Here is a 13,412-nt window from a genome sequence, read left to right as displayed (position 1 = left end):
AGAATGTTGTTAATTTGAACATCCAGATATATTTTCACATTTTAAGAAATATTACACTGTTTAATGCATTCGTGTGTGTGGAGGCAAACGTAACCAACCCCCACTCCTTTGCAGGTAAACCGTTCAAAAAGAGATACTTGAATAATTGAAGGATCAGAGAGTGGTTGATCTTGCGTCAGGAAAAGCGTCTTGTCGTCACCTGAAAGTTTAAGTTTGACACTAAAAGCTAAGTTTGTGTAATTACACATACTTGACCAGGTTAAGTAGCAAGATAGCAATAACTCCTTCAACTTTTCTGAAGAGCAAAATGAGCTATTCAAGATGACGTCTTCTTTGTATCGAACTTGAGTGAAAACTCTTGAGTGGGAAAACAGTACAAGTTGGTGACACACCCAAACATAGAATAGGCTACAATATTACTGGATAAAAATAAATATTTTATCATGATTGGTTCTCAGTCACATTAATCACAGTCATTACAATTCACATTCAAGACAACCTGGTTGTCAGGGAGACTACTTGTAGAACACCAGATAAGAGAACATGACAATGTAGCCAGGGTCGTGAGACGGATTGGGGTCCTGTCCACTGTAAAGGCCAAAGTAGAGCAGAGTATTGGCTTCAATCCCACTCATGTCCAGCTGAGAAAGACAATAAATAACAATTCAAGGCCTCAGGAGAAACACTATAGTAAATCAAACAGCCCCAATACTGTAATATCTATGGATTACAAATGAAGCCTGTGGTAATTAAATTAAGTGTTCATGAACATGATGTGTGTGTATCAAATGAATCAAATGTAACTGAAGCTTTGGAAAGAGAGGGTCATGTGTGCCTTTCCAAGGACTCATGAGTGACCAAGTGCTGTACTCATCTAATAGGCTAGTTTCATGAAGGGCGCTTCACTGCAAACTAATGGACACAAATGCCTACTGTAGCAAAAAAATATATAATTTGAATGCTTAACCTTTCCGTCAAAAACCCTGCAGTTTATGTGATAGAAGATGAGCAAAACTGTTGTCTTGAATCTCTTTCAATGTCAGAAATAGCAGCTAAAACACCAAAAAAAAGGCTTGCAAATTTACAAAGACTATGTGTTATGGTCTTGTTTATGTGGTGAAGGAATGCCTCTTTAGTATGAATTTGAAGGTGGCAACATTGTACATTGTTACATCATCATGTCATAGTTCAATATCATTCCAGTATGAGGTGAGGATGAAAGAACCATAGAAATAGAATGATTCAATTATATAGATCTAATGATAAATTATTTTTATATGGAAAGGACGTATAAAGCCATTTTTCGTTTACGAGCCATCGTCACGTTCGAGGGATGCACACCCATCCCCACACCAAAAAGCTCTGTAGCAGGATAGCCAACGCTAAAATCAGGACTAGAGGTCGACCGATTAATCGGAATGGCCGATTAATTAGGGCCGATTTCAAGTTTTCATAACAATTGGTAATTACAATGGCCGATTACATTGCACTCCACGAGAAGACAGCGTGGCAGGCTGACTACCTGTTACGTGACTGCAGCAAGGAGCCAAGGTAAGTTGCTAGCTAGCATTAAACCTATCTTATAAAAAACAATCAATCTTTACATAATCACTAGTTAACTACACATGGTTGATGATATTACTAGTTTATCTAGCTTGTCCTGCGTTGCATATAATCGATGCGGAGCCTGTAAATTTATCATCGAATCACAGCCTACTTCGCCAAACGGGTGATGATTTAACAAGCGCATTCTCGAAAAAAGCACTGTCGTTGCACGAATGTACCTAACCATAAACATCAACGCCTTTCTTGAAATCTATACACAAGTATATATTTTTTAAACCTGCATATTTAATTAATATTGCCTGCTAACATGAATTTATTTTATCTAGGGAAATTGTGTCACTTCTCTTGCGTTCTGTGCAAGCAGAGTCAGGGTATATGCAACAGTTTGGGCCGTCTGGCTCATTGCGAACTGTGTGAAGACCATTTCTTCCTAACAAAGACCATAATTAATTTGCCAGAATTGTACATAATTATGACATAACATTGAAGGTTGTGCAATGTAACAGCAATATTTAGACTTATGGATGCCACCCGTTAGATAAAATACGGAACGGTTCCGTATTTCACTGAAAGAATAAACATTTTGTTTTCGAAATGATAGTTTCCGGATTTGACCATATTAATGACCTAAGGCTCGTATTTCTGTGTGTTATTATATTATAATTAAGTCTGATTTGATAGCGCAGTCTGACTGAGTGGTGGTAGGCAGCAGCTGGCTCGTAAGCATTCATTCAAACAGAACTTTCCTGCATTTTCCAGCAGCTCTTCGCTGTGCTTCAAGCATTGCGCTGTTTATGACTTCAAGCCTATCAACTCCCGAGATTAGGCTGGCAATACTAGTGCCTATAAGAACATCCAATAGTCAAAGGTATATGAAATACAAATGGTAGAGAGAGATGTAGTCATCTAATTCCTATAATAACTACAACCTAAAACTTCTTACCTAGGAATATTGAAGACTCGTGTTAAAAGGAACCACCAGCATTCATATGTTCTCATGTTCTGAGCAAGGAACTTAAACGTTAGCTTTTTTACATGGCAAATATTGCACTTTTACTTTCTTCTCCAACACTTTGTTTTTGCATTATTTAAACCAAATTGAACATGTTTCATTATTTGAGACTAAATTGATTTTATTTATGTATTATATTAAGTTAAAATAAAAGTGTTCCTTCAGTATTGTTGTAATTATTACAAATATATATATATATATAAATCGTCTGATTAATCGGCATTGGCTTTTTTTTGGTCCTCCAATAATCGGTATCGGCGTTGAAAAATCATAATCGGTCGACCACTAGTCAGGACCCAGACAAACTTAACAGTAACTGAGTGATGACCGTGAAAACATGCAAGACTGATGGCTATAGCTATGTTCAACAAGTACATTATTCTTCCGGCTTTAACTAGCTCTATTTGTGATTTAATCAATCCTCTGATGACATCTGTGATGTTGCAGACGATAACCATCCGATTACGTGTTTGTTAACTTGTATGAGCTGCATTTGAAGTTGCATGCGATCGTATCCACCGCTAGCTAAACAGGTTTCTGATGACGAACCGCAAAGGCAATTATTCATGACGCGGTCTGGTGATAGTTCTATACCTGTGTGGTGATGTCAAACCTCCAGGGGTTGACCTGTAGCCCATCACACCAGCCTCCACGGCCGTACAGCCAAGTGCCATGCTCGTTGGGCACCGCCCCCTCTCCCACCCGCATGGCACACCCCAGGGCTGAACCTGGAGAGTAAAACCACACCAGAAAACAGTCAGGACAATGGGATGGTTAAAGAACACTGCATTAAAAACATGGTAAATGCAGTATAATACATTTGGAATGGAATGCATGACAAAAGACCCACACCTGACTCACTCAAACAAGAATAGGGACACAAGCAGGCAAATGCCCTAGGACAGGGGTCAGCAACAGGCAGCTTGTAGGCCAAATTCACCTGAAAGGGATTTAATTTGGCCCCCCAAAATACATTTTTACTAATAATTTGTGTACAAATGATAATTTTTGTTCTTGGGCAAAAAACACACATTTCCAGGAATTTAGCTGATTCCTTTAATTTAGGAAATCTGTTCCCAAGTATTCCTGCGAATACATAAAGAGACCTATGTGACCGTGTCTCAATGTAATCAAGGTATGAAATGATTATGGTATTGTGAAATACAATATCTACTTGGGCTTACTTACGGTGTAAAAACAATAATGTTCCACCTCCCCCAGCCCATCCAATTAGAAGAAAAATCATCCCGCGGTTCAATTTAATTGCCCTCAAAGGAATACAACCTCATGCTAATGTAACTATGGCCCAGACTAAGGGAAGATTATATGAATCTGCATGACCAAACTCTAACGTTAGTAATTTCTCACCTGCCGAGTCAAAAATACGGGTGTTATTGAATGCTCCGTTGACGAGGAAGTGGTGTGATGTCACACAGAACTCGCAGCAGCCGTTCTCGTCGCTCCCGTGGCCTGTGATTACGGCATACAACTCCACCTAAGACACAATATGGTACATAAGATGACTGATTACAATAATAACATGATTTGTAAAGCAGCTGTTTACCCACATTATGGCCAAAGCACTAACTAAAACAAAGGCATATTTTAAAAAATTAAGAACATGCAGTATATGACAATTACCCTTTATTATGAGTGAATGTAAACAGAAGTAATATCAATTCTGCATCATACCTTTTTTGTTGAGTCTGGGACAGTGAATTTGATTGGTTGGTATCTCTTGTTGTATTCCTTGTCAAAGGTGCCTCCACTGTACAATGACATCAGCTTAAAGGGGTAAAGCTTGTCTGAGTGATTGGCTGTAACAAGAGCAAAATCTAGGTTTAACATCTGTTTGAAGAGTTCATTCTGTTACTTATTACCATATAAGAATACTGTCACGTTCTGACCATAGTTCTTGTGTGTTTTCCTTGTTTTAGTGTTGGTCAGGACGTGAGCTGGGTGGGCATTCTATGTTGTGAGTCTAGTTTGTCTATTTCTATGTTTGGCTTGATATAGTTCTCAATCAGAGGCAGGTGTTAGTCATTGTCTCTGATTGGGAACCATATTTAGGTAGCCTGTTTTGTGTTAGGTTTTGTGGGTGGTTGTTTCCTGTCTTTGTGTTCTCTGCACCAGGTAGGACTGTTTTGGTTTTGCCACATTTTGTTATTGTGTTCATGTTTAGGTTTTCTTATTAAAAAAACATGAACCACGCTGCATTTTGGTCCTCCTCTCCTTCGACGGAAGAAAGCCGTTACAAATACAGCATGATACTGTAATGATACTGTCTTTAGACAGTATTGCATTCGTGCAGTGAGAAAAATCTGATACTGGAGTACTTTTTTTCCATGACTACTCTGTTGTGACTGAGACTCATAGGGGGGTTGTCCTTTGCCAGGACAACTTTCCAGCAACAATTTGCAAACATCCTGTTATTTTCTATAACACTCCACTTTGCTTAGGATGGAAGTGCACATCTTTTTCTACACATGATGAAAGAGGGATGAAATGGTCTAAATTGCTCAAGAAGACTGATTTCTGTCCATTGCTTTGTCACTAGTAGAACTGTACACAACAGGATGGCATACCCACCTATTGGAAACCTGTTTAATGTTGGGGGTTTTTAAGCGAAAGAGTCAGTCCTATTGCCTAAACATCACTTAGCATTTTTTTTATACTGTAAAAGAATATACAGATATTTTAGAGAAGAATTCTGATACACAATGAACAGTAAAATACTAATTCAAAAGTATGAATGAATGTCTTATGACAGTGTTATTATTTGTATTTTTTTTAAATGTAACTAGGCAAGTCAGTTAGGAACAAATTCTTATTTACAATGACGACATATTCAACCAATCCCTATACCAGTCTGCTGTTCCCACATGCTTCAAGAGGGCCACCATTGTTCCTGTTCCCAAGAAAGCTAAGGTAACTGAGCTAAACGACTACCGCCCCGTAGCACTCACATCCGTCATCATGAAGTGCTTTGAGAGACTAGTCAAGGACCATATCACCTCCACCCTACCTGACACCCTTGACCCACTCCAATTTGCTTACCGCCCAAATAGGTCCACAGACGATGCAATCTCAACCACACTGCACATTGCCCTAACCCATCTGGACAAGAGGAATACCTATGTGAGAATGCTGTTCATCGACTACAGCTCGGCATTCAACACCATAGTACCCTCCAAGCTCGTCATCAAGCTCGAGACCCTGGGTCTCGACCCCGCCCTGTGCAACTGGGTACTGGACTTCCTGACGGGCCGCCCCCAGGTGGTGAGGGTAGGCAACAACATCTCCTCCCCGCTGATCCTCAACACTGGGGCCCCACAAGGGTGCGTTCTGAGCCCTCTCCTGTACTCCCTGTTCACCCACGACTGCGTGGCCACGCACGCCTCCAACTCAATCATCAAGTTTGCGGACGACACAACAGTGGTAGGCTTGATTACCAACAACGACGAGACGGCCTACAGGGAGGAGGTGAGGGCCCTCGGAGTGTGGTGTCAGGAAAATAACCTCACACTCAACGTCAACAAAACTAAGGAGATGATTGTGGACTTCAGGAAACAGCAGAGGGAACACCCCCCCCCATCCACATCGATGGAACAGTAGTGGAGAGGGTAGCAAGTTTTAAGTTCCTCGGCATACACATCACAGACAAACTGAATTGGTCCACTCACACAGACAGCATCGTGAGGAAGGCGCAGCAGCGCCTCTTCAACCTCAGGAGGCTGAAGAAATTCGGCTTGTCACCAAAAGCACTCACAAACTTCTACAGATGCACAATCGAGAGCATCCTGGCGGGCTGTATCACCGCCTGGTATGGCAACTGCACCGCCCTCAACCGTAAGGCTCTCCAGAGGGTAGTGAGGTCTGCACAACGCATCACCGGGGGCAAACTACCTGCCCTCCAGGACACCTACACCACCCGATGCTACAGGAAGGCCATAAAGATCATCAAGGACATCAACCACCCGAGCCACTGCCTGTTCACCCCGCTGTCATCCAGAAGGCGAGGTCAGTACAGGTGCATCAAAGCTGGGACCGAGAGACTGAAAAACAGTTTCTATCTCAAGGCCATCAGACTGTTAAACAGCCACCACTAACATTGAGTGGCTACTGCCAACACACTGTCAATGCCACTGACTCTACTCCAGCCACTTTAATCATGGGAATTGATGGGAAATGATGTAAATATATCACTAGCCACTTTAAACAATGCTACCTTATATAATGTTACTTACCCTACATTATTCATCTCATATGCATACGTAGATACTGTACTCTATATCATCGACTGCATCCTTATGTAATACATGTATCACTAGCCACTTTAACTATGCCACTTGGTTTACATACTCATCTCATATGTATATACTGTACTCGATATCATCTACTGTATCTTGCCTATGCTGCTCTGTACCATCACTCATTCATATATCCTTATGTACATATTCTTTATCCCCTTACACTGTGTATAAGACAGTAGTTTTTTTTGGAATTGTTAGTTAGATTACTTGTTCGTTATTACTGCATTGTCGGAACTAGAAGCACAAGCATTTCGCTACACTCGCATTAACATCTGCTAACCATGTGTATGTGACAAATAAATTTGATTTGATTTTGATTTTGACCTACCCCGGCCAAACCCTAACAAAGACGACGCTGGGCCAATTGTGCGCTGCCCTATGGGACTCCCAATCACAGCCGGTTGTGATACAGCCTGGAATCAAACCAGGGTCTATAGTGACGCCTCTAGCACTTAGATGCCTTAGGATTCCCGAGTGGCGCAGCGGTCTAACACCTGTGACCGTGTTATGAAGGCATTATAACTTACTTGAGTGATTTGTGTGGCTGAATCTCAGACTCAGAGACACCACCCAGGGCATGGCCCAAGGCACAGTCTTCATGGTGAAGGTGCATCTCCCATTGTCCAACAGAGGCACCAGAGGAGAAACATCAGTGAGCCAGCGCCCAATGCCTCTGGAGGACGAACATTAACATTGTTAAAATAATTTGCAGGAGCGTTTCTTTAAGCCAAAAGGGATCACTTTGAAGTGGTAAAGGCCATAGGCAAAGAGGTAAAAGGCCCAGTGGAGTCAAAAACGGGATTTTCCTATGTTTTATATATACTAAACAAAAATATAAACGCAACAGTGTTGATCCCATGTTTCATGAGTTAAAATAAAAAGATCCCAGAATTGTTCTATACGCACAAAAATGTATTTCTCTAAAGTTTTGTTCACAAATTTGTTTACATTTCTCCTTTGCCAAGATAATCCATCCACCTGACTGGTGTGGCATTTCAATAACCTTGTGCTGGGAATAATAAAAGGCCAGTTTTGTCACACAATGCCACAGACGTCTCAAGTTTTGAGAAAGCAGGCAATTGGCATGCTGACTGCAGGAATGTCCACCAGAGAATTGAAGGTTCATTTCTTTACCATAAGCCGCCTCCAACTTCATTTTAGAGAATTTGGCAGTACGTCTGTCTGTAATTAAGTATTTCTGTCTGTAATTATAAACTCATTCTGATTGGCTGGGTCTGGCTCCCCAGTGGGTGGGCCTGGCTCCCAAGTGGGTGGATCCCAGGCCCACCCATGGCTGCACCCCTGCCCAGTCATGTGAAATCCATAGATTAGGGCATAATGAATTTATTTCAATTGACTGATTTCCTTATATGAACTGTAACTCAAATGATTGCATGTTGCGTTTATATTTTTGTTCAGTATACAGTGGCAAGAAAAAGTATGAACCCTTTGGAATTACCTGGATTTGGGCATAAATTGGTCATCAAATTTGTTCTGATCTTCATCTTAGTCACACAGTGTGCTTAAACTAATAACACACAAATGATTGTATGTTTCTTGTCTATATTGAATACATCATTTAAACATATACAGTGTAGGTTGTAAAAAGTATATGAACCCCAGGCTAATGACTTCTCCAAAAGTTAATTGGGGTCAGCTAACCTGGAGTCCAATAAATGAGACAAGATTGGAGATGTTGGTTAGAGCTGCCTTGCCCTATAAAAAAAACCTCACAAAATTTGAGTTTGCTATTCACAAGAAGCATTGCCTTATGTGAACCATACCTCGAACAAAAGATATCTCAGAAGACTTAAGATTAAGAATTGTTGACTTGCATAAAGCTGGAAAGTGTCACAAAAGTATGTCAAAAAGCCTAAAAGTCAATAAATGGGGAAAGTTCAGCACTGTTGCTACTCTCCCTAGGACTGGCCGTCCTGCAAAGATGACTACAAGAGCACAGCGCAGAATGCTCAATGAGGTTAAGAAGAATACTAGGAGTGTCAGCTAAAGACTTACAGAAATCTCTGGAGCATGCTAACATCTCTGCTGACGAGTCTACGATACATAAAACACTAAACAAGAATGTTGTTCATGGACGGACAACATTGAAGAAGCCACTGCTGTCCAAAAAAACATTGCTGCAAGTTTGCAAAAGTACACCTGGATGTTCCACAGCGCTACTGGCAAAATATTCTGTGGACAGATGAAACTAAAGTTGAGTTGTTTGGAAGGAACACACAACACTATGTGTGGAGAAAAAAAAGGCACAGCACACCAACATCAAAACCTCATCATGGTGGAGGGAGCATCATGGTTTGGGGCTGCTTTGCTGCGTCAGGGCATGACAGCTTGCTACCATCGACGGAAAAATGAATCCCCAAATTTATCAAGACATTTTGTAGGAGAATGTTAGGCTATCTGTCTGCCAATTGAAGCTCAACAGAAGGTGAGGGATGCAACAGGACAACGACCCAAAACAACAGAATGGCTTCAACAGAAGAAAATACGCCTTCTGGAGTGGCCCAGTCAGAGTCCTGACCTCAGTTTGATTGAGATGCTGTGGCATGACCTCAAGAGAGCAGTTCACACCAGACATCCCAAGAATATTGCTGAACTGAAACAGTTTTGTAAAGAGGAATGGTCCAAAATTCCTCCTGACCGTTGTGCAGGTCTGATCCGCAACTACAGAAAACGTTTGGTTGAGGTTATTGCTGACAAAGAAGGGTCAACCAGTTATTAAATCCAAGGGTTCACATACTTTCCCCACCCTGCACTGTGAAGGTTTACACTATGTTTTCAATAAAGACATGGAAATGTATAATTTTTTGGTGTGTTATTAGTTTAAGCAGACTGTGTTAGTCTATTGTTGTGACCTAGATGAAGATCAAATTGTATGACCAATGCAGAAATCCAGGTATTACCGATTAAATCAGACGATTTTTATATATATATATATATATATATTTGTAATAATTACAACAATACTGAAGGAACACTTTTATTTTAACTTAATATTCTTGAGTGATCTTAACAAATGTCAAAATGCATTTTGGGGACTCATGTCACATGGTATCCATGTCAAGTGACAACAAATGCACAGACTATACCTGCGGAAGGCTGTTATCCAGCGCCCCATCTCCATGTTGCAGTGGGGACTGAAATGGTCACAGCACACAAACAGCTGCACAGTGTGGTCCCAATGGGCGCAGGAGTCATCCCTCTCGCTGGGACAGGACAGAGACGCGTCCAGCTCCAGCATGTCAAAATCCAACATGTCTACCGACACAGTGAAATGGAAAAGTCAATATTCCGATCCCCTTTAAATACCTATCAAATTATATTCAAAGCTGATGCATTTATTGTTGACTTAGTGTATGGCTCACCATAAATGCTGAGTGTACAAAACATTAAGAACACCTTCCTAATATTGAGTTGCACCCCTTTTGCCATCAGAACAGCCTCAATTTGTTGGGGCATTGACTCTACAAGGTACCGAAAGCATTCCACAGGGGTTCTGGCTCATGTTGACTACAATGCTTCCCATAATTGTGTCAAGTTGGCTGGATGTCTTTTGGGTGATGGACCATTTTGATAAACACAGGAAAATGTTGAGTGTGAAAAACCCAGCAGCGTTGCAGTTCTTGACACAATCAAACCGGTGTGCTTGGCACCTACCATACCCTGTTCAAAGGCACTTAAATCTTTTGTCTTGCCCATTCACCGTCTAAATGGCACACACACACAATCCGTGTGTCAATTTTCTCAAGGCTTAAAAATCATTATTTAACCTGTCTCCCCCTTCATCTACACTGACTGAAGTGGATTTAAAAAGTGACATCAATAAGGGACCATTGCTTTCCCCTGGATTAACATGGTCAGTCTGTCATGGAAAGAGCAGGTGTTCCTAATGTTTTGTACACTCAGTGTATGTGCAAATGACCTGGTGGAGATACAATGAGGTCTCTTTACCAGAAGGCAGGTTCACAGTGGCTACTGCTCCACTCTGTCCTTGCATCTGGACCTTCTCAAACACAGGGACCACCCAGGCTGGGTCATGGAGTCTAGTCTGAAGCCCTTCATAGAAATCAAACCTAGGAGGGAACGGATACAGTTACTAAATAGATGAAAATATTTATCATTCTTCACATACTCCTGACATATGAATTCCTGATGTCTTCAGTATACTGACATATGAATTCCTGATGTCTTCAGTATACTGACATATGAATTCCTGATGTCTTCAGTTTGCTGTAATAAACTGGGGAATCCATAGTTTGCTTACTGCTTACCACTGGGCCTGCCAGTTGATAAACTTAAAGGAGGGGTAGAGGAACCAGCCCATCTCAGACAGTGCCCCCTGCTGGTCAATGCCAATGAAGAAGTTTGGAGAGGGGGTACTCTGAAAGGACACGTTCACCATGTGCCCATATCTACAAAACATAAAACAGAATATAAACATCAATTTATTCACTTTATTTGGTCCAATATTAATTAATGGTTGAGAATTTGACAATCAACAAGTGTAAAACAACATACACAGTACGTTCTATTGACCATTGCACGCATATCTCATCAGGTCAATCTCATCAGAGTCGATAGATCATTTCCATGAGTAATCCGTCTAAGACTACTGAGAGAACAAAATTATCCGTAGAGGAAGCATGGCTTCCAGTGAGTTAAGTGAGGAAAGTAACTTGACCTAACACTGTATGAGTCAGTCAGTGTTAGTTACCTAAGGGCCTGGGCTACCGAGGGCTCGCAATGCACCATGGCAGCAGGTATGCCTAGTGGCGTAGAACATTCGTCTCCCACACAGTTCATATCCTGGATCGGGTTTCCAGGACCTGCATGGACAAGGACACCCGTGGCATTGGACTTGGCCATGTTCTTCACCTTTGGACGGAAACTAACAATGTCAATGTGTTCCTTCATGTCCAGTTCAGGCACATGGAAAGTCTGTTTATGGGCAACTGTATAACAACTCTTCTGTTAAACCTGGAAAATGGCAGTTAAATGTTTCACGCATCTCTCCACCAATCCCTCTCCCTGTCTCATAACTGACCTTGGTGAAAAAGGAGCAGTTGCCCTCGGAAACCCAGGCAACAGCACCTGCAGCGGAGGGGGCGGGCTCACATCCATTGCCTGCATCAATCAACTGGTGTTTCATCTGGCTCCAGGAGCCCATCAGCCAATCGTATCGCGCATCAAGTCTCTTGACAATCACCGGCATATTCCACCCTGTATGTAATTAACATTTCAATAAATACATCACTTCCAGAAGATGGACATAGAAAACAATAAATGCATGGCCCACCTGTCATTAAATAACTGATGACACCCTGAGAACTCTGAACTATAATATGTTCATCCAGGATAGAATAATAATAGTCAAAAACAAAAGTTAAATGGACCACAAGCAGTTGGGATCTAAATGCAAGGGACAACGAAACTTCCACTGGTGCTTTGATGAGTGCACCAGTCCTACAGTGCATAGAGACTATTCCTTACCTGTAGATGTAAAAACTGCCTGAGAAAGGCCACAGTTGTGTCCGGAACAACCCCAAGAGTACAGCACACTGGGAATCCAGTTCCCCAAACAAAATACAGGAACAGGGGAGAAGTGTAATCTGGATAAAACCTCTTTCTTTCTGTAGAACAGAAACACAAAGGGAATGTTGTAATATGTCAGTTCAGTTCAATGACCTGTCTCCTCTATATTAACAAGCAACAGTAAACATTTGTGTTGCTACCTATACGATGGTACACGAAGGACTTGATCTCTCATCCATAAGGCATCGTTGACAGAGCTGTCATCAAGAGACACGAAGAGGACTTGGGTGCTATCGGGTAGGTTCTGGACCAAGTCGGTTAATGACGACTCGGAGTTCCACAGGCACTCCAAAAAGGCAGACTTGTTTGTAAAAGCATGAATTATCAATGGCCCTTTCAACCCTGCAAGTGGCGGGTAAACGAATTCTCCATCAAGGGTTACTACTTTGAAAGCTGGAGCTGTGTTACCTGGCTCCAATACCGCGACTTGTTGAAGAGTTATTTTGGATCTGAAGTTGATGGTGCTATGCGCAAATGTAGATGGTGAGAATTCACGCTCGTCGTAGTCTAAATTATGAGTTGACTTCATCCCTCTCATTTTCGCTGTTGCATCAATTTGAATGACATGTAGGCCTAACGTTACTGTTAAGCAGCACAGCAGCAAAGTTGATGATAACCAAGCCATATGTTCCTCCCACAACGGTGGCGATATGTCGATAATTTTCTAAATCAATTTGCACACAGCAGTATCTTGGGTCATTGCTGTTTAAATGCAAAATATTATTATTATTATTTATTTTTTAATTAAACTGACAGCATTGAGCCAGGAGTTGACATATTGTACAATAACGAGTACTTCCTTGTTTATTCCAAGGGATGTATGAAGTGGGCGCGTTTACTTGTACGGTGGCCCATAAATGCTAAAAAGTCTTAGACGCAAGGAGTATTACTGTATGTGTGCTTGTTTCAAG

General features: G+C 41.5%; 1 protein-coding gene across 1 annotated transcript; it reads right to left on the bottom strand.

Moving 5' to 3' along the window:
- Positions 1 to 9: 9 nt before the first annotated feature.
- On the bottom strand, positions 10 to 13,379 carry si:dkey-256h2.1 (uncharacterized). Its single transcript, XM_020507994.2, has 12 exons — positions 12,642 to 13,379; positions 12,400 to 12,539; positions 11,954 to 12,129; positions 11,624 to 11,784; positions 11,181 to 11,321; positions 10,861 to 10,982; positions 9,999 to 10,167; positions 7,419 to 7,564; positions 4,271 to 4,395; positions 3,947 to 4,073; positions 3,173 to 3,306; positions 10 to 641 (listed from the first exon to the last, which is right to left on the bottom strand). The coding sequence occupies exons 1-12, from the start codon at positions 13,124 to 13,126 to the stop codon at positions 516 to 518; spliced, it is 2,052 nt and encodes a 683-aa protein (XP_020363583.1). The 5' UTR covers positions 13,127 to 13,379; the 3' UTR covers positions 10 to 515.
- Positions 13,380 to 13,412: the final 33 nt, after the last annotated feature.

Source organism: Oncorhynchus kisutch, linkage group LG2 (genome assembly GCF_002021735.2).
Source record: "Oncorhynchus kisutch isolate 150728-3 linkage group LG2, Okis_V2, whole genome shotgun sequence".
Classification (NCBI taxonomy): domain Eukaryota; kingdom Metazoa; phylum Chordata; class Actinopteri; order Salmoniformes; family Salmonidae; genus Oncorhynchus; species Oncorhynchus kisutch.
Note: the sequence above shows the minus strand (reverse complement) of the source record. Positions and strands in the feature narration are given on the sequence as shown.

Bases quoted from the DNA above. Each gene is read 5' to 3' on its own strand.
- si:dkey-256h2.1 (XM_020507994.2), bottom strand. From the start codon at position 13,126: ATGGCTTGGTTATCATCAACTTTGCTGCTGTGCTGCTTAACAGTAACG. The intron at 12,540-12,641 runs GTAGCAACACAA...TCTGTTCTACAG, and splicing joins CTTCGTGTACCATCGTATAG to AAAGAAAGAGGTTTTATCCA. The intron at 10,168-10,860 runs GTAAAGAGACCT...CTGTGTCGGTAG, and splicing joins CACTGTGAACCTGCCTTCTG to ACATGTTGGATTTTGACATG.